This window comes from Vigna umbellata, chromosome 1 (assembly GCF_029865625.1).
Source record: "Vigna umbellata cultivar VRB3 chromosome 1, Vumbellata_1.0, whole genome shotgun sequence".
NCBI lineage: Eukaryota > Viridiplantae > Streptophyta > Magnoliopsida > Fabales > Fabaceae > Vigna > Vigna umbellata.
The window spans coordinates 13,844,775-13,869,816 of NC_142165.1; the positions used below are offsets into that span (position 1 = coordinate 13,844,775).

At 33.2% G+C, this 25,042-nt stretch overlaps 5 protein-coding genes and 1 long non-coding RNA gene across 7 annotated transcripts; 3 read left to right on the plus strand and 3 right to left on the minus strand.

The window, feature by feature from the left end:
* The first annotated feature begins 399 nt into the window (after positions 1-399).
* Positions 400-2,878, plus strand: LOC124831788 (pectinesterase QRT1-like). Its single transcript, XM_047305870.2, has 5 exons — positions 400-807; positions 1,337-1,568; positions 1,821-2,018; positions 2,108-2,343; positions 2,597-2,878. Exons 1-5 carry the CDS (start codon positions 527-529, stop codon positions 2,742-2,744), a joined length of 1,095 nt encoding a protein of 364 aa, XP_047161826.1. The 5' UTR covers positions 400-526; the 3' UTR covers positions 2,745-2,878.
* Positions 2,879-4,514: 1,636 nt separating this feature from the next.
* Positions 4,515-5,934, minus strand: LOC148204717 (uncharacterized). The gene is made up of 2 exons (XR_015783347.1): positions 5,258-5,934; positions 4,515-4,708 (listed from the first exon to the last, which is right to left on the minus strand). It is a non-coding gene; the product is annotated as an uncharacterized LOC148204717 (long non-coding RNA).
* A 1,641-nt stretch (positions 5,935-7,575) lies between these two features.
* LOC124844444 (pectinesterase QRT1-like) lies at positions 7,576-9,583 on the plus strand. The gene is made up of 5 exons (XM_088103766.1): positions 7,576-7,943; positions 8,205-8,400; positions 8,614-8,817; positions 8,895-9,130; positions 9,258-9,583. Exons 1-5 carry the CDS (start codon positions 7,639-7,641, stop codon positions 9,403-9,405), a joined length of 1,089 nt encoding a protein of 362 aa, XP_087959892.1. The 5' UTR covers positions 7,576-7,638; the 3' UTR covers positions 9,406-9,583.
* An 847-nt stretch (positions 9,584-10,430) lies between these two features.
* Positions 10,431-15,348, minus strand: TIM50 (Haloacid dehalogenase-like hydrolase (HAD) superfamily protein). Its single transcript, XM_047321558.2, has 10 exons — positions 15,002-15,348; positions 14,702-14,790; positions 13,998-14,034; positions 13,408-13,469; positions 13,193-13,306; positions 12,741-12,845; positions 12,568-12,666; positions 12,135-12,294; positions 11,842-11,944; positions 10,431-10,875 (listed from the first exon to the last, which is right to left on the minus strand). The coding sequence occupies exons 1-10, from the start codon at positions 15,219-15,221 to the stop codon at positions 10,833-10,835; spliced, it is 1,032 nt and encodes a 343-aa protein (XP_047177514.1). The 5' UTR covers positions 15,222-15,348; the 3' UTR covers positions 10,431-10,832.
* Positions 15,349-16,557: 1,209 nt separating this feature from the next.
* Positions 16,558-17,562, plus strand: LOC148204718 (uncharacterized). The gene has a single exon (XM_088103770.1). It carries the CDS (start codon positions 16,612-16,614, stop codon positions 17,386-17,388), a length of 777 nt encoding a protein of 258 aa, XP_087959896.1. The 5' UTR covers positions 16,558-16,611; the 3' UTR covers positions 17,389-17,562.
* A 3,340-nt stretch (positions 17,563-20,902) lies between these two features.
* ATSPO11-1 (Spo11/DNA topoisomerase VI, subunit A protein) lies at positions 20,903-24,868 on the minus strand. 2 transcript variants are annotated; one of them, XM_088096276.1, is made up of 15 exons: positions 24,789-24,868; positions 24,589-24,688; positions 24,449-24,522; positions 24,219-24,320; positions 23,552-23,625; positions 23,370-23,386; positions 22,844-22,913; positions 22,729-22,765; positions 22,550-22,597; positions 22,401-22,459; positions 22,297-22,328; positions 22,031-22,136; positions 21,742-21,862; positions 21,592-21,655; positions 20,903-21,501 (listed from the first exon to the last, which is right to left on the minus strand). In XM_088096276.1, exons 1-15 carry the CDS (start codon positions 24,859-24,861, stop codon positions 21,375-21,377), a joined length of 1,104 nt encoding a protein of 367 aa, XP_087952402.1. In that variant the 5' UTR covers positions 24,862-24,868; the 3' UTR covers positions 20,903-21,374. The 2 variants fall into 2 exon arrangements, with proteins under 2 accessions (XP_087952402.1, XP_087952399.1); XM_088096273.1 differs by having other exon boundaries at positions 22,297-22,459.
* Between the last annotated feature and the right edge of the window lie 174 nt (positions 24,869-25,042).

Consider the following 25,042-nt stretch of genomic DNA (forward strand, 5'->3'; position numbering starts at 1 on the left):
TATACTATAATTGACATAACGATATTTGGTATTGGAAGATAGTTATGAGAATTGGTTTTTCCCTATCTTTCACTGTAGCCACCACAGACACATTGAACATTGCGTGCACTGTAATGCAATCCAATTCAATATACAATAAATTGAAGTATGAAACCAAATCGTGAAGTGAATAAACAGGTTAATTTGGTGGTTGGTCCCCATAACCTAATAGTAACCATCTATATGAATGTATGCATGCATGTTGACCAAATCAGCTTCACACAAATTAATACACAGAAATTATTTCAATAAAAATATTCCATCCAGTGTTCGTACAAACTCTTTTGGTTGCTGATGAGTTCTTTATAAACTTAAACCAGACCAACAAAATCACTCCTTTGAGGTTCATTTCATGCATGATTCTCTTCATCAATCTCTTCATTCTCATTCTTAGTGTTATCAATTCTCTCACTCCCTAGAATTCAAATCCTTCCATATTATTTCCTTTATCACATTATTAAGTTATTAAAGTGTAGTTGGAGGAGGAATGAGTAAGATGAGGTTGATGTTATTATCATCAGGTTTGGTTTTCTTGGTGTTGCTGTTGAAGTGTGTTGGTGATACTGATAGCGATCATGCTGGAAACGTGATTACGTGGGATGATTTCATGGTGGATGAAAAGGATACAACATCCAACGTTGGTGGTCGAGTTATTGTGGTCGATCAAAATGGTAACGGAGATTCAACAACGGTTCAAGCAGCTGTAGATATGGTTCCGCAAAACAACACACAGAGGGTCAAGATATTCATTTATCCTGGAATTTATAGGTTTGTGACAACAGTTCAACTTTTTGTACTCATTTTCATCATATAGCTAAGATTTTCTGTAACTTTTCTCATGCCTCTTAAGATCCTATGAGTTCTTTACTGTTTCATTATATTTTTAGATGAACACAGTTTTAGAAATTCAAGTGTGAGTCTAAGTCTCATATTGAAGAAAAATGAAAAATAGAACATCTTATAAAAAGAAAAGACTCATTAATCCATTATTTTAAGGTTTTGGATAAAGAGTGATGTCAATTCCTTATATGGTTGGGTTGAGATCTCATTAGTATTGTGTCTCCCGATAAACCTTTTTCTCGATAGACCTAACAGTGATATCAGAGGGGGAGGTTTTGGGTGACTTTGTTGATGATCGTTTGCATATTTTTACTTTTAAATGTAAAGCAAAGTTCATGTCTTTGTTTTTAAAAAGAGTTATTGGACTTACCCAAGATCTTCATTAAGTGATTGTTATGTTATGATAATGAAATGTGCAGTAATGAATGTTTTGGTGGCACGCAATTAACTTATGCAGAGAAAGAGTGCATGTGCCGAAAAGCAAGCCGTTCATTTCATTAATAGGTAAACCTAACATAACTATGAATGCAAATATAGCGGCTATAGGTAATGGCATTGGCATAGTTATTATCACAAACAGTACAAAGGCATCAGACAAAGACTCCAACGGCCAAGAAATGGGCACAATTAGTACAGCAACTGTATGGGTACAATCTGATTTTTTCTGCGCAACAGCTCTTACAATTCAGGTAATAATTAAGAACTAACTACATCTTACAAATGGATTCTTTTCTTCTTGGAAAACTTAATTGCTGCAATTCGAACTGAAGTAAGCATTATTATTCAATCGTAATAGATATCAGAACTAGAAGTATGATAGAGTTAGCTATTTTTTCAGAAGAATCATGTTACTAAACAATGTCTGATTAAACAGACTTAATTAAGTTAGATTTAAAGTTGATTTCTTAAAGGTTATTTATTTTGTTCTACCTGTTTTGCAGAATTTGGTAGATAAAGAAGCAGATAAACGTCAAGCAGTAGCATTGCGTGTAGACGGTGATAAAGCTGTATTCTATGGAGTTAGGCTTGTGGGGGAGCAAGACACCCTCCTTGATAACACAGGAATCCATTATTTCTATCGAAGTTACATTCAAGGATCTGTTGATTTTATATTTGGCAATGCTAAATCGTTGTTTCATGTAAATAACTTCCCCCATTTTTATGGTTTACTTCCTTCTTCACAAACAGTTTATGCAAAATCATTTTTCTGACACTTGGGTGGAAGCAGGAGTGTGTTCTATACTCTGTAGCTGAGTTTTGGGGAGCAATTGCAGCTCATCACAGAGACTCAGAAGATGAAGATACAGGATTTTCATTTGTTAATTGCACAATCAAAGGAAGTGGTAGTGTGTTTCTTGGGAGAGCATGGGGGAACTATGCAACAACAATCTATTCAAACTGTGACATGGATGATGTTATCAATCCCTTGGGATGGAGCGATTGGGGTGATCCATCAAGACAAGGGTATATAATTTCAGCTCACATTTAGATCATCTCAATTGTTATATTATATCACAAGAAAATGCTGTTAGAAATCTTCAAGAGTTTGAAGATCACTCCCAATTTCATACTGTGAAAAATTGCAGAATCTTCAAAACTTGGAAATGCTCATAACAAATCATGTGAAAAAGAAAAATAGAATTTGAAAATCACTGCAAAAAAAAGAAAAAAACAGAACAATATTTTGAAATTGTTTTCTTTTTTCTGGTTTTGACAGGACTGCAATGTTTGGAGAGTATGAGTGTTCAGGAAAAGGATCAAACAGAAGTGAGAGGGTGGAATGGTCGAAAGCTCTAAGCAGAGAAGAAGCTGAGCCTTTTCTGAGCAGAGACTACATATATGGAGATGGATGGCTTAGACTATAGAAGCCTCTTTGTTTTGTTTTTTTTTTCCAGTAATTCTTTTTTAAAATTTACTAAAGTAGGTAATTTTTAAAATAATTGTGGATATGGATAAGTTATATTATCTTTACACGATTTTATATGAAAAATTTGTGTTAAAATAACATAATTTTAGTCAAGAACATTTTCAAGTTGAATATGACTTCAGTTCAATATATTTCTTAAACTGTGTCAATATGATTTAACTTTAATTTATTTTTAATATAAGTCATGTCACAGTAACTTAATTTCATCTTAAAATGTTCTAAATTAAATTATGTATCTTGACACAAACTTTTCTTAATGAAATTCATGTTTGTTCTTATGTGTAATATTATTTACCTGTGATGACGATAAATCTCAGAAAAGTAAAAGATAACATATAATATAAAGAGGAAGAACGTTGAGTCGAAGGTGTTGATATTGAGAACAAGTTTAGAATTTCATACCTATAATTTATCTTATTATGTATATGTCACTTCTAGTAATTTTTATTTTGAATAGATATTATATATTTAAGTTTTTAGTTATAAAAGAAGGACTTTATTTAATATTATGAATATATCTTGTAAATTTTGCTATGTAATTTTCACTAGTAAAATTTGGATTGCTATTTTAGATATGTTACTGGGATTAAATGATGACGTGTCAAAGTTATTTTTTATTCAATCAGTAAATTTGTTTCTTTTTTCCTAATTTTTTCCCAATTAGTATAATACTCGCAAAAGAACATTATTAGAAAATAATATTTTTTGGAAACTAATTTTTTCAGGTTTAAAAAAGACTTGGAAGATTTGGAAATCTAACTTTAAAATAAAAGTTTGAAGAAAAATAAATTTGATATAATAATGCAAAATATTCCATTAATTCCTTACACCAAAATTAGTGTTCTCATTAAGTTACTTTTATCAAGTAATTAGGTTTAATTTATGATTAATATAAAATTGAACAATAGCAATAGAATAATCAAATTATTTATATTTTGATATATTTTAAAAATAGATTTTATATTAATTTTAATGTATACAGACGAGGCATCAAAGGATTTTATGTTAACATACAGTATTTATAATTACATAAAGGGAAGTTTAATTCAACTGTCAGTTTTAGGAAAAAAATATATTTGAAAGGTATTGAGTAATATAATAACAAAAAGATATTTCTTTCTCGTATCTATATTTTTTAAGTGAATATTTTAAAATTAATCGTTTCTTTAAGTTTGGTAATCTTTTTAAATTAAATAAATAAAAATAATATATAAAATAAATAAAAAATATCTATAATTAAATTTGAATATTATTTATATTTATTTTTATCATTATAAAGTTCATACAGACGTAACTTAACTCTTTTCCCGTCCATTTGTTTCACTATATCTGTTGTGTAATTTTAGGAATAATTATCTTTTGAAATATTATATTGATATTGCCGTAAATATGTTTAGTGGATGTCAGATAATTTTGAAAACTTAAAGTTAATTTATTTAGGTTTAATGTCTCTCTAGATCCCTATTTTCGTCCAGAATCTCAAATAGGTCCTTTTTTTTTTTCGGCGTCTCAATTGGGTCCTTATTTTTGTAAAATTGAATCAAATAGGGACTTTCCGTTAAGTTGAGAAGATGGCGTTAATTAGGACATTACGTGGCATGCTGACTGTGTATTTTTAAATGATATGGCATTAAGAATGTATGTGAAGTGTAATTTTTTAATTTTTGAATTAAAAAATAGAGTGGAAAGAGGGAAAATAAAATTTAAATGAGGACAAAATGGTCATCTTATTTCATAGAATACATGGAAAGGTAAAAAAACACTCTCAGCACCAAACATTATTCCTGAAATACTATCCTTCATCTTCTCCAGTAACCAAATTATTCCTGGAATGTTATTCTTCGTTTTCTCCGCTAACCAAATCAAGCATCCATGGCAGAAAAAAAAAAACTTTTCCAGAATCTGAAACGAAGAACAACCAACTTCTCAAAAATTAAACTCTTGTAACTACCACAATCACATAGTCTGCAATTTATAACACCAGTAACAAACTAACGTTATAATAAACACTAAATAAAAATAATTGATAATAAATAATTAAAACACGTATAAGCATCCAAATGCTCATAGAGAACAACCAAAGACATTCAGCAAACAATACCATTACATTTACAAGTACCACAACAAAAATTCAAAACCCCAACTTTTTACTCTTTTCGAAAGAAAAACATTTTATCAGACAAACATAGCATGAATGCGATGAGGAAGAGATGCGGCGTCCATAACACAATTCAGCAAACAATACCATTACATTTACAAGTACCACAACAAAAATTCAAAACCCCAACTTTTTACTCCTTTCGAAAGAAAAACATTTTATCAGACAAACATAGCATGAATGCGACGAGGAAGAGATGCGGCGTCCATAACACAATTTTAGCACAACACATAACCAGATCCATAAATATTTCATCATCTGAAAACCCTTGAGAGAAGAAAAAAAACTCATACCTTAAAGGAAGAAAACCTGAAAACCTAACAAAGGGAAAAGATGGGATTGTCAACGTCGTCAGCGTGAGACGTCTTGCCTTTGCCTCGCAGTCGTGAACTCGACAGAGGAGATCATATGAGCTTGCCTTCCACCCCCTTCGCTAGCGGCTACCACGTCTGCGTCTTCCAGGGCACCACCGACCCATGCCACACACTCCTCAAGACCTTCTACCTCAATCTCCTCGCCTCCAAGCACGCCTCCTTCATCCTTCTCTTCCGCAACAACATCTCAGAACACTCGCTGACCTCGAGAACCAGCTTGCTGGAAGATCCTCCAAGGCGAACTTCAAATCCTCCGTCGGCTCCGCCTCCTTCAACTTTCTCTCACGAACCCTAATTTCATTCCTCAATTGCAGAAAAAGTCACTGCCTTTAATTTCCTTTTCCCAATTTACCCTTAATTTTTAAATTTAAAAATTATAAAATACACATTAATCATGTATAAACTGCCACATTATTAAAATAATATATTGACTGTGCCACGTACTCCAAATTTAAACGGCGTTTGTCTAATTTAACGGAAAGTCCCTATTTGATTCAATTTTACAAAAATAAGGACCCAATTGAGACGCCGAAAAAGAAAAGGACCTATTTAAGATTCTGGACGAAAATAGGGATCTACAGAGACATTAAACCATTTATTTAATATTAAGACTAAACAAGATAAATTGAGAAGAACGTACTACAAATAAGTACATGCCATGCATACACACTGCAATTTTTATTTCCTGCATAATATCATTTTGTATTTTTTTTTATTTGTATCACTGTTTAAAAGCGATATGATATTTTTCAAATTATTTTTGTCATTTTCTAATTCACTAATTTTATCTGTCATTAAATTAAAAAGTATATAACCGTCCAATCTTTATATATAAAAAGAAAAATTCATAATTCTTTAATTAAAGAATACATCAATAACATAATTCTTCAAGTATATATGCACTTGATAATATCAAACATTCAACATTGAAAGTCTTTGAATCATATATAACATTAGTAAAATTGGTGAAAAAATCATAAACAATATTAACGAATCTTCAACCGTTCTTACTGCTGTTATTATCTTCTGGTTCATCATTTCATACCATCTACCAAATTCTGTTCATTTAAAATACGAAAGTGTTATTTTAGAATTCTTGTACAAACAGTTACAAAATCATTTATCATTCTAATTCATTTACGTAACTGCCAATTATAGAAGCATGAGATGGAGAGAGAGATTATTAATAGTTTTCATTATGAAAGCTGAAAGGATCATGAAACTCAAACACCATCACTCATCATTGCACCTTATTATATGTATCTTCATTTTAAACTTTAACTTAACCAAATATTATATTAAGAATCATACATAAATTGATAATTTCACTGCCATTTTTCTCATTAATTTGACATCATCTCAACTCATATACTTTGCAAAACAATAACAACACTTAAACATTCACACTGGTATCTGAACCATAACTTGAAAATCCCAGCTCAAACCACATGAAAATCAAACATCCAGAGCACTGTTACAGAAGAAAAAAAAGAAAAGGAAAATATTACCCACATGCAAAATATTTCAAAATGTTTAATTTTTTTCTTAACAGGTGGTAACGGTTACTATATATATATATATATATATATATATATATATATATATATATATATATATATATATATATTAGTTTTTTTATTTATGTATAAAGGAGGGGAAAAGAAGAAGCAAAAGAAAAGAAAGATTCAGGAAAAAAGGTGGTATAGTTGGGAAGTTACACTAAAAAATTTGCATCCCATGAATCTTTCAACTGCTCTTACGTTGCCTTCATCACTTCACACCATATAGCACACGTTCTGTTCATTTATATGATAAACTTTAAAAAAGGATAAACTTTAAAAAGAAGTACACTTTCAGTTACCCAACACTCTTTCTTCTGCATTTGGCAAAGTCTTATTTATTCAACGTTTATGCTAAGAAAAAGACAAGAAAACTACAGTCACATAGACAAGGTTGTCTAAATTCCTTGTACTAAACCCAGAAACGAACCTATGTTTATTTTCTTAGATGTTTCATAAAAACGATTTGCATGGCTTACTAGGATTGGAACGTGTATATATATATATATATACATATATATCACCATAACGCTCTCACATTTATTGCTATCAGCTACTCCACGCCTCGACTCTAAAAATAAACCGTTACTCCACATATTCATCAGTAACACAAGCTTTTTGTTCTCGTTTGGAGTTTCATTTTCTCACTTTGATCTTATAATAACACCCCAACATTTTTGACACACGCACACCCTCTCTCCTTCTTCATATGCTTGGTTTCTTAATCTTTGTGGGAACACAATGATGACGATGCAGTTGGTGTCTTCCGGAGTTGTGTTCTTGTTTGTGACGGTTTTCTTGACGGGGGTTCATGTGGTTATAGCAGAAGATGAAAATGGTTATGGTGGTATTAGGAACTACATCAGTTGGGAAGATTTGCAGGTGGATGAGCAAAGGTTAACCTTAAAGCGCCATGATGATGTTAGAATTATTATTGTTAACAAATATGGTTGGGGGCACTCCAAAACTGTTCAAGGTGCCGTGGATATGGTTCCTGTTAATAACAAACATAGGGTGAAAATTTACATTTATCCAGGAGTTTACAGGTCAGTAATCACTCACGCTAGCTTTGGTGATGTTTTTCTTCTAAAATTGCAGTTTTGTCATATTCAAAGTTAGATTTCATCACCATTGTGTCATTATAATTCAGTTCTAATCAAAAGCCTTGTTTCTATAATGCCTATTCTTCTTCTTTTGAAAGCACAATGTTATATTTTGGGTAATGAAGCTGGGATTTGGTTGATGTTTTCAATGAAAACTTTACTTATGATTTTGTATACCCTTTTGTTTGTATGCAATATTTGCAGAGAGAAAGTGCGTGTGCCTGTGAGCAAGCCTTATGTATCATTCATAGGGAAAAGAAACCAAACAGCAACTCCTGTTATTACTTGGAACAGTAAGTCATCTGATAAAGGCACAAATGGCCAAGCATTGGGCACCTTTGATACAGCGACAGTTGGAGTGGACTCAGATTATTTCTGTGCAAGTGGGGTCACTTTTGAGGTAAGAACACATTTTTTGTATAAAATTTTCAACACATTCATTACAATTTATCAGATGAAAATTGGACTACTCTTGTTTTCTTACTCAAGCAACCTGAAACACATCCAAATTCATTCAATTGCAAACATTGGATGACTGTGGAAAAGTGACTGCATTACATTACACATGACAAGTACAATTTGGATCATGTCAAACACCAATGTTTGTGTGCAGAATTCAGTGATTGCAACGGCTGGTGTGAAAGGGATGCAAGGAGTGGCACTGAGGGTGAACAGTGCAAGAGCCATGTTCTATCAAGTGAGGATTAAGGGAGCACAGGACAGTCTCTTAGACAACACAGGAAGCCATTACTTCTTAAAGTGCCACATCCTAGGAAAAGTTGATTTTATCTTTGGCAATGCAAAATCACTGTATGAGGTAATAATATAAGATGAGCCTTCCTTTTTCTAGTGACCAAATTAATTTAATTCTGACCCTTGAGAGCGATGGAGCAGAATTGCCTTCTTCAGTCAATAGCAGACAACTTTGGAGCGATAGCAGCACATCATAGGAATTCAGCAACTGAAGACACAGGTTTTTCTTTTGTGGGGTGCAGTATCAGAGGAAGTGGCAGAGTATACCTTGGCAGAGCGTGGGGGAACTACTCTAGAATTATATACTCCAAATGTAATATGGATGGCATTATTATTCCTGAAGGGTGGTCAGATTGGAATCACTCAGATAGAAAGAAGTGAGATATTATTATAATTAAAGAGATTACATAAAAAATACGACTTAGTAACTTTGTTCTTTGTTGAGATATGACAGTATTATTGCATTACAGAATTGATGTACAGAATATATATATGGAATTTCAGGACTGCAGTGTTTGGGGAGTATGAATGCAATGGAAAAGGAGCAGATAGAAGCAACAGGGCAGCTTGGTCAAAATCATTCAGCTATGATGAAGCAGTGCCTTTCCTGCAGAAGAGTTTCATACATGGAGACCAGTGGCTCAGACTATAGCATTCCGATGCATTATATAATTGATTAGGTTTTGTACTTGTTAATTATCTTACATATCGCACATATTGAATGCTTTTTATGTGTATGTGTGATATGTGATTAGAGTACGTACAGGCTCCCATATGCTTAATCTGTATCATAGTAATAGAGAATATTGATGTGCTCCTACCCTTGTTAATACTTGAAGCAGCACTTGCCATGAAATGAAAGCACTATCTTTGACATGTTATTTGGTACCCTGCTATGCTTCTATTGAATGCACTAAAATCAGAAGGACAATGGATGAAAATAAAAGGCTTGTGAAGAAGGAAAAATAAAAATGATTGGTGGGAGGACCATTTACTTTAAATAAATTAAATAATCTATGTTATTATCTTGGAACGCGAAATGGAACGAAATGTTTAATAGATCAGACCGAGATAGGAAACATATATGTTATCTTATTTCAAATATGTATAGATTTACTCATAATTCGAATAATGATCATTTTAAAAGAATTATTATTTATCGTAAAATATTAAAATAGACATTTGACGTACTTAAATAATTAAAAAATTAAAATCTTTGATCAGCGAATTAAAAAACACTAATCCCAATAAGACTAAAAGCCTACTTTATTTTTTAATTGCTATCATCAATATCATTACACCATTTAATTCCAAATATTAAAAAAGACATTTTACAAAATAAAAGAACTAAATTTAAAAAAATAGTTGAAAGAACAATACAAGTAATTCTCCCTGATGACTATCAAAGAACTTAACATCTATGACCTATCATTTTATAGTCGTATCTCAATAATCACTACGTTCTTCCTCTAAAGTGAAAAATAAAAATAAAAACTTCCAATATTTTCTTGGAAATTATAAAGCTCAGACAAAATGAAAACCGTTTTTTATTACTACATCGATATTCAATATGAAATTGAAGGAATAATTAATACTCATACGAAAGCAACTAGCATCAAATGTTCAAAATAAAAATGATATACCCTGAACAGGTGACAAGAGAAAGTTCCAACTAAATGAACTATAACTCGATCGGGTAAGATCTTCTATTATGTCAGTTGTAAAAACTGTGCAATTGAATCCATTGGCCAATTCTGAGCAAATATAGTAAAGATTAATAACCTTGCTCGGGCATCAAAAACTCATCAGGTGAAAAGGAACTCCATTCACCTAAATTGATACGTGCTTTCCAGCAACAAAATTACAACAGGCAAAAAAATAATGGTTCAAAGACATGGGTTGCAAGACTCCCATAAAACAACCTACATTTTCTCTATTGTACGTAATAACTCGTCAACTCGCAGTGACCTCAAAATCAATGGAAAACTGATCAATCGACTTGCAATGAAATTGACAATCTCATTTGCTAGCCCCAACAAAAAGGAGAATTGTTATAGACTTGCAATGAAACTGGCCATCTTATTTCCAGAAACGACCACGATGCTTCTGTTCTTGCATTCTCCTGCATCATTTGGAAACACCCAGAGTAAAAATGTTAGCCAAACAGAACAGGATAAATTACCAATGTATCAACTAAAAGCACAAAAAGAACCTTCATCCACCAACACGAACTCAATCTCTATGATTGAACAGCAATTTCATCACAATCTTATGGGGATATACATAAACTACCCAACAAATATAGTTTGACTTCACATCCAACACTTATGGGAATATTTTGAAGCTCGTAACATCTAGTACAGACTATCTCAATGCACCCAAATCCTTAAATAAAATGGTCAAAACTTGGGTTGGGTGCGGGTGGGGATGGGGGGAGACAGCAATTATAAATTATAATATCTATGAAAACCACCCCATTTGTTTCCCACTCCCAAAATCCCATTGTGTAATATAAACCGTGCTCTGATAGATGGATCAGAAAACAAGAAAATACAACAACACTCTAACTTCAGCATCCATGCTCAAGACCATCCCTTGTGCCACATTAACATAAAGGAAAGATAGAAATATCCTCAAACTTGATGCAAAAAAACCCTGCGAACTTGAAATGCAATTAGACCAGACAAGTAAAGGTGCATTAGGTTTAATTCCTGCTTCATTTAGAGTAGATATTTTCAATGACAATTACGTAAATGCCACTTTGTTTTCATTTTGTTTCTTGTTTTCATTTTGTTTCTTGTTTTCAAAGATATGCAAAGGAAAATCAAATAACAACAAAAGCTTAGTTTCGTCATTTACTTAAAAATTGAAAACAACACTACATTCACATAACTATCGGTAAAACACAATTGAACACAAACCAAATGCCATCAAGAACATGTTTGACTTGCTCTCTTGTTATTAATTTTACGTGTTCATTATAATTATAAAAATTATATACACTGCTTTCATTAGTTTTTTATTTTAAAATTAAGAAAATGCTAAAAATAGTATAATCTTCAAGGTTTGCTAAAAGATTAAATGTTACCTCTGATGCTCTTTGGAACGCCTGATAAATTCACTGGGAATATCACATCCTTCGTAAGAGGCTAGCACTGGTCTTATATCAGATGGACTACTACGGGCAACAACTGCAAATAGATATAGGAGAAGGCAATGCAAATTTTATAAGCATTAAAGTCACCACAATAATTTCAAGCATGAATTTGTTGATAATTACATCTCAAGGGAACAGAGTTACACTGAAGGAGTGATATGAAAATAAAAAATTATAATTCAAACATTATCTCATTCTTCAACATATCTTAAAGGAATGCTTACACTCAAGAAATGGTATAAAATCCAAAAGGGCCGTGTCATCTATATCTTGCTGCTGCCATGCCTTAATGGGGACACAGTTCTCAGGCTGCAGGCAACTTTCCAGAGCATGGCCGCTTAAATAAAGGACTTTTCCTGGATTTCTGTTTAGTTTAGAAAGATCCTGCCAAGCAAAGGATGGAAAAAGGGAAAAATATCTCATTAAAAGAATATCCAGAAAAGCAAAAGTAACGTATCATAATAAAACCGTATATTTTCTGTTTACATTCTTCAGATGTAAGTAAAATTATCTATTACTATTATTATATTATACACATAAAGATGCAATATCGCCAAGATACTTGTTCTTATTATTTGCCATGATTGGCTATACTCCTTTCACAGGAATTTATATGTATAATTTGAGAGACAATACTATAAGAACATAAAAACATACTCTGAAGTGTTTCCCATCTTGATACTTAGTAGCTGGCCTTGACAGCCTATATCTAATGCAATGCTTGGTATCCAGCCTTTCTATAACAGGGTCAACAAACTGCACAAATCAACAAATGTAAGGAAATCTTATACAGGGGAAAGTATAGAGAATATAGAGCAGAATCAGATTACCATATTCTGTTCGTCTGTGTACACTACTATTTCATAGAACTGAGCTAAATGTTCCAAGAAGGCATCAACTCCAGGTCTTTTGAAAGTCTGCCAACCTGTATCTCGCTTTACATACCATATGAAAGTAAAATTCAATATTATAGTCATAGTAAGGACCGCAGCAATGCAATAAGAGATCCAATGCATTTTTTGTGACACAAAGTACATAAAGAATTGAGGAATGTACGCAAAGCAGCACACTCTTTACTGTTGGTTGAAATTCACGAGTATCAAATTCATTGGCTCCAAGAGATTAGTGCATCCCACATGAATTTCAACCAATACAAAATAGTGAGTTGAAAAGAAAATGCTGCTGTGGTGCTGCCTGATGGCACTTCTCATAAACGGAATTGTCCCTCAAAAACGCATAACACTACCTAGCAAAGAAAAAGTGGGTACAGTAGACATCTTACCGTCCAAATGTAGTGAATCAATGTTTCATTCAGATCAAGAACAAGAGTAAACACATGTTGCTCCTGAGGAAGCAAATCAGGAAGTAGCTTGTCCGTGTATGGTTCAGTATAACTCTAAAAAGAAGCCAGAGTACCATATTAAACAAGGTAAGAAATAGATTATCTTTAAATGACAATTGTAAACCAAATCAGCATACTAAAAAGCAAGAACATACCTGAACTAGTTCTTCAATCAGCCTTCTTGAATCCAAATAAAACTCCACTGCTTTAGTAGGCACTGGGGTATCACGTAAAAAAGAATAAGCATGTCATTAATAACAAAGGCATACAAATTTATAACGAATTGGGAATTGAATACCACAACCCTCCCCCCAAAAAAAGTCCACACAATGTCAATTTGTATCCAGTGACGCTCCTCAACAATGCAAGTTCTTGCCCCTAAGTTCTTATTTTCCTACCCCCACACCCTTCATAGGTGTGGCAAGAAACTTGATAACATACCACATTCTCATCCACTTTTTTTTTTCAAAAAAAATATCTTCAGTATATGTAAGGGCATATAACGGCTATAATTACACAGAACCTATGCCTTATCTGAATATGACCAATAAGTTAGCATAAATCATTTACTTAAATGAACAGAGCAACCCTAATACAGGATAAGTGATGTACAGACTAAAGCTTACACAGAACCTATGGCTTATCTGAATATGACCAATAAGTTAGCATAAGTCATTTACTTAAATGAACAGAACAACCCTAATAGAGGATAAGTGATGTACAGACTAAAGCTCAGAGAACGCACCGGCCATTGCAGTTGAATAGAGCAAACCTTGAAATTTCTGCACCAAACATGGACTAGAACATGTCACCTTAGGATATATTAAACTGAAGAAACTGACAACTATTATATCGAAATCAGCCAGAATCCAAAACTATGTAACAGTGAGGTCCAGTGTGAGATCATTTAAAAGATGAAGAATAACAGAAATTAACCCAATATCAATAAAGGATTTACACGAACAATGAAAAACTACTGTATCAAATGACGAGCAGTGTTGGCAACAGTCTCTTTTAAATACACTCTATTTTAGCTGAAATTTATTGAAAATCAAAACTTTCTGTGGGTTTTACTTCTTATTTAATGAGTCTCTCTTGATTTTGTAATTATCTATAAATTTTAACCAAAAGTAATTTGTGTTATAGAGTGTGTCACTGAATCCCAATCAAACTATTATGTGAAAGTTAAAGTGGAGGACCAGGCACCCACAGAGAAAAAAAAAATAATTAAATGGTGGCAAAGTAAATTCTACGCACAAATGTGAAAGTTAGTAGCCAATGCAGCCTATAGCAATAAACAACAACCCAAAAGGCCATTTCATCAACAAAATTCAGGTTAGGTATTAAACCCGCAATATGATTCTAACAAATCCAGATAATAAGATCAAAACACAGATTCAGCAAAGAAGAATGAATACGAAGACAGCTTGAAAAGGAGTCAGAACTTACATCGAGCGCAGTGCCTCCATCAACAGCAGTGTGTTTGGCAGACTCACGGAAGGACTTCGTTTTCTCTTCTATTTCCTCCAAGCTGTAAGCTGAACATCGCGATCCAAAAGAAAAACAGAATAATCAACTAACATCAATTCCAGATTAATACAATTGAACAACAACCCTAACCTATAAAAGTGGCTATTTCGAAATAAGTAACACACGAACACACAGAGAGACACGCAAAAGATACTTAGATTCTACGAATGCATGAACCATAAACCACTAAAACGAAAATGGAAAGAAACAAAAACGAACCGTAAGAAGCGTAACCGGCAAAGCCGGTGGCTCCGGTAAGTGCACCGACGATGGCGTATTTGAAGAAATTCCAGCGCCTGGGAGAAGGAGGAGGAGGAAGAGGAGCGGAAGCTGCATTGGGAGAAGGAGGAGGAGGAAGAGGAGCAGAAGCTGTATTGGTGCAGAGGAATCGCTTCGATACGAATGAAATCGCGCGAGATCGAAGGATTCCCAACGACATAGTTGGATTCTTGTGAGCAGTGACAGAGAGCAAGAGAAAGAGGTTCAAGTAGGGTTTTTCTCCTGCGCTCTTGAGAAAGAATCGCCCATCAGCTTCTACTATACCCTGTTTGGCTACGTGTTATTCCGTTCCTTCGTATAAACGCTTTTTTTATTTATATTTATGTACGAAACAAATAATCATTTTTTTTCTTTCTATTAAATATTAATTAGTTGACGCTTATTGCAATATAAACCGCCTTACAAAAAAATTAATTATAAATAACATTATTAAATACAGATTATCTCTTTCATTATTTTGTATCATAAACATTATTTAACGAAATTTAACTCACGATATCATTAATTAAAACGGTTTATTTAAAATAAAAAGAAATGATATTTATTTGAAACCAAAAATATGATATTTTATGTTAAAAATATACAGGAAATTAATGTATATTTGAATGTTGTTTAATTTTATATGGTGGGAATTTTTTCTAAAACTAATGAAACAGTGATTAATTACCAAATGTGTTTTATCTGTTCAAACTGTAGAGATGTTTGTTCATAAAATTTTGACACTAATCTTATGTCATTTCAGCTTGATTAAACTCTCTTTGGAGAAACGTAGATCAATGTTAAAGCTTTCTAGAAATGCCAAAATATCAAAAACTAGAGTCCATGTTAGAACTGCACCTTCCATGCATGTCTATCTTTCTCTTCTTTCTAAGCACAGGTTGTCTCATGTTTCTTCTTTTCATTTTCCTTACATTGGAAAACTCAAACAACATATAATTGCAGAACTACTCGAAACAGTAAAACTTTTCAATCTGACATCATCCATTCTCCAAATGTTAATCATTTTCTTCTGGAGATTTCTTTTATGTGTAAAGATAAGACCAAATTACCACAAATACAAATATGATATTTTAAATTGAAGTGAATTAATATTAGAATTTACTTCTTAATATTTTATCAGATTCTATTTTTTAATCTGATATCAAAGCCTTAGTATATACCTCAACACGACAGAAGTGTAGCTAATTTTGTAAAGTTGAATTAAAATTCCATCCTTTTATCAACAACTGTGAAATTGCGCCATGGAAACCTCAAATTGGTGAACATGAAGAAAACAATGTCAATATCTCTTACAAACAGTACTTAGACAACTGGCTTCTCACTCTGCATGTAGTTATCTTCATTTATGGCACTGTCCATGAACACCAGCTGAGCCTAATATGCCATATGCGTCACAATTATTTGCCATCCAAGGGCATTTCAGGAAACAAAAAAACAGAAGAATCATCACACACCACTCTATATAAGGAGGTCACTCCCATACACCAACCACACCATCTCATACAAAACTCTGTCACCAACCCTTTCCTTTCCTTTCTTTTTAGCACACTATGGATCAACTTAAAAACCAAACCATAACAGCCTTCACTCAAAGCTTAAAGGCTCATTACTATCTACTTGTGTTTACTCAATTATTCGTTTCAGTATCTGTGTGTTCCTTCCTCTTCTCACCTTCTTCCTTGCTTGTTTTCCTCCATTACTTCAAATTCTATTTCTCTACATTCCCTTCCCAACTCTTCACCCACAACATAGACAAGAACAGCATGTTTCTCCTCTGCAATGGTCTCCTTGTATTTGTTGGTATCACCAAATCTCTCTCCCGGTCTAGTTCTGATGATAAGCCTTCTACGTTTGTAAAAGATGATGGTTCACAATCCCAGTTCTCGGTTACTGGGGCCAGCGATTTAATGTTGGAGATAACAGAAACCGTGGTGCAAAGTAGTGAGCCTGATCAGCATAAGAACGCTGCAGCAGAGAAAGTAAAAGAAAGGGAAAACTGTGCTGAAGAAGAAGTACTAGAAAACGTGGAGAAGATAATTGTGGTAGATGAAGGACTAGAAAGAGGAAGTTGCATAGTTTTGAAAGCAGAGAAGGAGGAGCTGGATGAAGAAACTGAACAACTGGATGTAGGTGATGGAGACCAAGATAAAGGGTCAGAAGTTGATTACATTCTGATTGAAGAGAGCGTAGAAGAGGAAGAAGAACATGTAGAAGAAGAAAGCAACATGCTGAGCACAGAGGAGTTGAATAAAAAATTTGAAGATTTCATTAGAAAGATGAAGGAAGATCTAAGAATTGAAGCTCAACGGCAATTAGTCATGGTTTAACTTAGTAACAAACAACAGTGTTCTTCTTCTTTTCATTCTTAGGGAGGCCTAGTTATCATTTGTGAGGTCTTTATCCTTTTCAGCTTTAGTTGTATGTAATATATAATCTCCTGAAATTTTGCACTATTATATCTCTTCTTATGCTTGATCTCACCAAAGAGCAAGCTCTGAACATGAATTTCTTGTTTAAAATGAAGCCATAGGATTTAACAATATGATGTGATACACCAGAATAGAAATAAATTTGGACAATGTTGTATTCTGGAATATAGGATTGATCTTAATTGGGTGAAAAGGAAACAATCTTTTATTATGAGACAACTCACATCACATGATTGATAGCAGAAGTACTTAGAGTTGTTTGACGTGCTAAAGAGAATTAATGCAGAGTAGATGTGATAGTTCCTATTGTTTTATTAAAGAAAAGATTAGTGATATGAATGCAAACAGACAAGTGATTTAAGACCAGAGATTCATATTAAGAAGAATGTCAGTACTATGTTTATAGCAACATGTTTAATTAGTTGTCTGTTATCAGTGTTTATATCATTGTCTGGCCAACAAGTGGTAAGAAAGCCTGTTGAACTGTGGTTGTTCTCTATTGTTCAACAGTATTCTAAATAATTGAAAATGGATTTGTGATTGAATTAGCCAGACAGCAAATTGTACCATCAGAAATCAGCTCAGCCAAAAGGTTGGTTACTCACTGATTGCTGAGAAAAATAATATATAGATATTATTCCCATAAACTTAAAGTACAAACATGGTACGATCTTATTCTTATTCTTTTTATTTATCTATATTTTGTTTGTTAGAGGCTTTTTTCCATACTTGAATACAACCAATCTGTGTTAGTAGAAGGTAGAAGGTGATGGAGAGAATTACTGATTACAGTACACTTTCTCTTTACTTCTTTTTTTACTTCAAAAGATTGCTAATAATACAAGATGTGTATGCATAAAAAGCATCAACACTACAATTTACTTACTATCACTGTAAATTTCTGTCAAAAGACCATCTTTTACATGCTCCAGTAATGTTAAAATTATGATCATTCGTATCAATTTAGCAATAACACTTTTAGTAACTGTGGAAGCTATGCAAAGTTAAAAGTATGTTACTCTGCTAAAAACCAGATTTTGCAGTTACTTGCATGCATGTGCAGTACTTTAGAACTGTTATTATCTATAACGGATGTCCTTTTGTTATTATTCTTTTCACTTCCATCAAACACGGAAAATTTACTTTTTATGCATCAGAAAGATTGACCTAAGTACGGTTATAAGGTCTCTCAAAGTCGCTAGTAGCAAATGCAAGTCAATGATTGCATGCGCCCAACCTAGAACAGCCTAGTGAAAGTGAACTTTCATAAATATAAAATCTGAATGGCCCATGAAATATCAATAATTGACTCAGTTCTTTCAGGTTCAAAGAATTGTTAAAATAGTTCACTTCTCCCAACAAAATGATCTTACACAAAACTGAAATCAAATTTCTCATCCCAACAAAATGATCTTACACAACATCTGCAGTACCACTTTCTGCATAAAATGGTAAACAAAAAATGTAAGTTTAACACAACACTAGCTATTTTCTGGACCCTTCACAGAGTCAAAACCATTGGGCCATGTTACAACTTCAGTATTGTTGTCTATGTTAGCATACAAACAAAGTTCTACAGAAGATAAAATAATAAACGGACATGTAATTCTATTGGTAAGAGACTTTTGGAGTGGTATCAAAAACAAATCTGTAAGACTCTGATCTAAAACAGATAATATCTTATCAGTGAAGAGATCTATGTGTGTGTTTTCCCTCCTTATTGTCTATCTCTTTTGATTTCTGTGGGAGGAGCCAAAGACCAGGAGAAAAATGGTCCTAAAGGGCAAGGATTTTTTCTAGGATCAATTATAAAACACCAATTCATGAACAAAGACAAGAGGGCATAGCATAATGTACGGAAATCTTATCTTAGATGAATATTATTAATCTATTTAGAATTCATAAAATCAAATATAATGAGAGACTTTTGTTTTTATCTCTGAAAGCGACTCAAGGATGCGTGTCAATTATTTACGTGAATGGTGTACATATGGCCAAGAAATCATAAATGCCATTACAGTGATTATGCAGAAAACTATGTGCGTTTCATTTTCAGTTTCTCTTAAGTGGATTATCATTAAATGAGTTTATGTTCCATGTGGATCCTCCCCACCAAAGTGAAGTCAACCTCGAAAGTGAAAGTTTTTGTTTGATATTTCTCTTCTGTCATGGTAGGAAGGTGGGACTAACTCTCATCAGACAATAAAAACTACATGACAGTAGTGAAGTCTTCTTGACATCCTCCCACAGGGTACTATAGTTCATGCATGCATAAGAAAGGCAATAATAGAAAGAAAGGAAATCCAAGATAAAGAATAAAAGGGTACAAATGTAACATTGTTGCATCAAAAGGGAAGGTGATAGTATATGCATGTGGCAAGGGTGCATCTGAGATGAATTATTGATGGCTCTTGATGTATAAAACTAAGCGTAGGAAATTGTATGCATAAATCACATTGATGGGGACAGTGCATAAGATTGTCCATTCAATATCAATAATGTATATATAACTACATTCAAAATAATGAAGTGGGGTCTTCTAATTCGGTGCCTTAGGCCCTTGAAAATAGAGTTAATTTCATTCTGAGAATGAGAAATGGGAGCTGTATGCTTGCAATTGATTACATCACTGATTTTATATCAATAATGTACTTGAAAGTAAATACATGTATATAAATCCAAGAGGAAAAGTGCCTCCTACTTCGGATAACTGATTAAGAAATGCTCAAGTGCTTATCTTTTAAGCGTAATATTTTTAAGGTTTAACCATATAGGAAATCTCTCTTAATATTTTCAATTGAGGCTTAATTTAAACTTTTTGTTTATTAACTATTCAAAATTATTATATTTTTTGATTGAACATGTGTAGTTTAATTCTTTTACTTGTCTCTGCGTAAAAATGCGAGATTAACCTGCTCGCGATTAAAAGGAAATAATAAAAATTAATTATTAATTCATTAATCATAATATTATTATTTATTAAATTTCTTAACACATGTTAAACAAATAGAAAAATGATGAAATATGATAATAATCAGGTCATTTGAAAAAAAAATAACTGAAACTCATGAAAAATATAAAATGTTGAATATTCAATAAAAAAATAATATAAACTCAATAAAAAATAATCAAATTACACTTTAAGTTTAATAAAAAATAATTAAATAAGTGTATATATCAATTTTGTTTGAGTTTCAACTAAAACTATATAGATAAATTTCGATGTTATATATTATAAAAAATAAATATCTTTAATTTTATATAGTATAGTAGAGCATTTTTATAATATCTTCACTTGAAATAAAAATATAATATTTTTTTCCACAAAATCTCGTTTAAAGTAAACTCACGATTAACTGAAAGAGAGGATAAGATCTCAAAATAAAAAATCACATTAAAGATGCTCATTGAATGGATAAAATTTCATTAAAAAGGAAATAAAAAAAAATGGCATGCCATGGGTGTGCTGTCGTCACATATGATGAAAACCAAGCACACCTTAACTTTTGTTTTTTTCTCTATCATATATGCAATGCAATTTGCATAGGCTTTTTTAGTAAGTATTGTCGGTTCAGTATATGGCGGCTTTAGTGTCGGTTCTCCCAAGCTGGTGCATAGGCTTTCCAAAATTCTTATAGGGCCGAACCTTCAAAAGCAAGTATTTCCAGAAGGCATTTTGAAAATTAAAATATAAACTTCTAGAAACATTCTGTGTTCACAGTTCTAGAAACTTTCTCGAAAGAAAATTTCGAACCAATTCTAAATATTTCTGCAATAAATCGTTTAGGGAGCCTTAATCTTCCAGAAACTGTAATAAATGCATGTACTGATCATGCCCTCATCCAGTTGCTAGTGTAGAACTTGACACATGAAAGATCAACATGCTACATGATCAATTTATGCTCAATTTTAGATGGGATGTAAGAATCGGACAAGAATGAAAGTGCGTGCGCAGATAAGGCTTCAATCTCAAACTTTACTCCCTTTTGGAGCATCAGCTTTAGCTCCAACCTTCACAAGCAACAAGGCAAGACACGCAGCATACAATCTCAATCCGTTTGGAAAAGAAGGCCAAGGACATGGACTGTAAGTAATCAATACCTCCATTGTGGTACCTCCCTTTGAAGGTAGCATCTAAGTAACATGGCTTCAACTTTTCTTTTGTCTGGAAGGAATATTGAGAGCACTGTATTAGTAGATCAGATGGGCAACCAGGTCAATCTTACGCACTACAAGTAATATCTTATTTACCCTCAGCAGTCAAAGGAAGGATACACTGCTTTGGAACAAAATATCTCTCGGAATCTGAAGGAAAAGCTCCAAGCCAGCGTATCTCTGGGACGCGAAGATGTTTCGTGTCATAAGCCATTTGCTAACATAATCCAGAGAAATAGATTAGTTAGGTAGGATATGAAACTTCAACTACGCCATTACAGAGATAGATTCAATCCACTCAATGATCCTATAATTTGATAATCAGATCCTTAAAATTATAATCATGTTGATGTATTTCTCAATTGATAAACTAACAAATACTGACCATCGAACCAAATCTGTAAGTGGTTAGAATGTCAAAGCCATAGGGATCACAATCTACCAAGCAATAAACAGGCAGGCGCAAATTCTCTACCAGAAGCCGCAAAAACCTGTTAGTATACAAAATGAATATAATCAGAGATATATTAAGTATGTAAGTTCCTAACTTTGCGCACAAACAAACACATTTGCTAGGATTTACTAAAAGCCCAGTTGGCATATGGCTTGATAGCATAACATCATAAGCATATGGAAAAAAAAAGTTCACACCTTCTTGTAGGAATATCTGGGTAGCCTCTTCCCTGTATAAAGATAGAATTCAAACAAAGAAATATTGTTCCAAAAGAAACTAGTGTCTTCAGAAGATTGCTTACAGTGATGACAATACAGTGATTTACATTGCAGAATTGGTCGTTTGCCAGTCTTTGGAAAACTGCAAGTGGGGTTCAACATGGACCGTCTTTTCAATAGAATTTTCTGTTTTTTTTTCCTCTTTTCCTCCAAAACAAAAGCATTTGTTTACCTGATTCTTTCTCCACAACTAATATGTATTGTGCAACACTAATGATATCTATGATCAGGTTAGGAAATGTTTCCCCGCAATTCTAATCACTTTGCACTTTAACTTAATATGAAGTACCAAATATAATTATAAGAAGGAAACTGAACAATTGCAGTATTTTCACCTGGAAACAAGGATACCTTTAACTTCCTCAACATGAACGGGGACGGGGTGGACCTGCACAAAAGCCAAATGTCTGCGTTTAGTTTAAATGGTAAAATCCACTACTTCATTCAGGTCATTCTTAGTACTTACACTGTTGGGAGAACTAATGCAGTCAAATTTCCTCTCTCCTTCAGAGAACCTTATCCAGCCCATAGTTAACCTACAGCATAAACAAACTTGATCCATAAGTCTTAGCACCTTCTAGTTAAACTTGTCATTATAATATGAAAATCTCAATAGAAGGCAAAAATTATCAGCTTCGAGAAAATTAATTAATCATTACTACAGCAGCAGTAGAGAAAAATAACGAATGCTAGCCTCATTATTGTACGTTAATGGAGTCATATTTTCTCACTATCATCAATTATAAAATCAATGAAACAGGGGATCTCATAATTTTAAAGCAGTAGGTAATTAAAAATACGTGTCCTTTGAACTTCATAACAATTTCTATTTTCTAGATGCGCCAGAGGCGAGATGTTATTTTTATGCAAAAAAGTGACACATTCATTAAATATTATTACATGAGGAAATAAAACCACTACTACTATTATTATTAGGAAAATTCTGACAACACAGTGCATTTGCCAAGATTGAGTGCGATCTCATACTGTACCCATTCCCTGCGGAAACCTAAAAAGGGAAAATTAAAAAAGTATAAGCATCTCAAACGTGGATCTTTTTGTCTTTAACATCAAATAAGTTGCAAAACAAGTATATCGGAAACTCAGATAGAAGTTTTTTTCGCCAAACCAAAAGAAAATTGACAAAAAAAGTAACGATAGAGCAGAAAACTACCACATTAAGGTTATGGCGACTGCACTGCATTAGAATACATATATCATTAATTGCTTGGTCCACCACTGACTGATCTGCATTGTAAAAAAAAGAAAAGATACATGAAAAAAATCCAGTGTCATGAGAAGTTAAACCTTTTCCATAAACTTTAAATAGGTATTGGCACTGACTTTTCGACAACATAATATCCAAGATTATGATAATTTGAACCTGAGTATAACTAAAATTATGGTACATTTTTGCAAACTTTTGTCACAAGAAACATCTGAGCTTTTTTTTTTCGCATTCAAGGGCAATTGTATGGGTAGAAATGAAACTTGCAAAACCAAGCAACTTGATTTCGACCAAGCAAAAGTAGAGAAACAACAACCGTATTTTAGTCAATGGTAATCTAGAACTCTAATGCAACATCAACTTATAATAACAGCCAGATCCACAGAGCATAAAGATCTCAAAACACGAGGAAGAGAAAGACAGTTGAAGCCATAAATTAGCGAGTCCTAAACTCGTGATCAGCAAAGGCAATTTGGTTTCAAGATGAGATACTGCAATACATAATAATGACAAACTTTCGCCTTATGTTCTGAAAATGAATACTATTCGACTCGATTTTTTGGTTCTCACGTTACAGTGAAGAATACAATCCATCCAGCAAATCGAAACTCACCCAAAAATAAAGAAGGATACGTGTAATAAATGTCTCTCTTGGAGCTATGCTTGTTCTCTTGCAAAAGTTTCTGAACAATCAGCATCACCCTCAACATGACAACTGAAAGCGGAACCCATCCAAAACAGAGAGTCTCGTAATTCGTATTCGTAATTGCGTATACAGTTAAAGAATAGCCGAAAGGAAATATACACAATAATTCAAAGTCGTGAAATGAGAACGAGAGTGACCTAGTCTGTGCGCGCGGGATTTCGTGCGGAGTGTGAGAGCTTCCTTTCCGTACGGCAAATCTGAGGCACAAAAGCTGCATTGCAAAAAAATGTCAGAAACGAAAAGGTGAAACGGTGATTAGTTGGAGTTAGAACGGAACCAGTTGGCGTTGGGAACGGCGCAGTAGCTTCTGAAGCGATCGATGAGAATGAGTGGTGAGCGTCCATTAGTGAGGTCTGTGAGCAAAACTCGAGTGAATTCTGGCAATGCAGAGAGAACAATTCTTCAACCGATACTCAAGGTGAATGTCAATAACAACTTATTCGGCTTTCGGGAACTGAATTTCAATGCTTTTGTTACCTTTGATTTTCGTGAGAAGAATCACACTCTCTCCTTGTGACTCCATTCGTAACCTCCTCCTCTTTCCCTCCATTTTTTCCCCTCTGTTCTTAACCCTCCTCAAATTCTTATATATATATATATATATATATATATATATATATATATATATATATATATATATATGAAAGTATTATTAAATAATTATAAAATCAAAATTTAGAGTATATGAATGAATATAAATATTATCTTACATACCAATTTTAATAAATTAA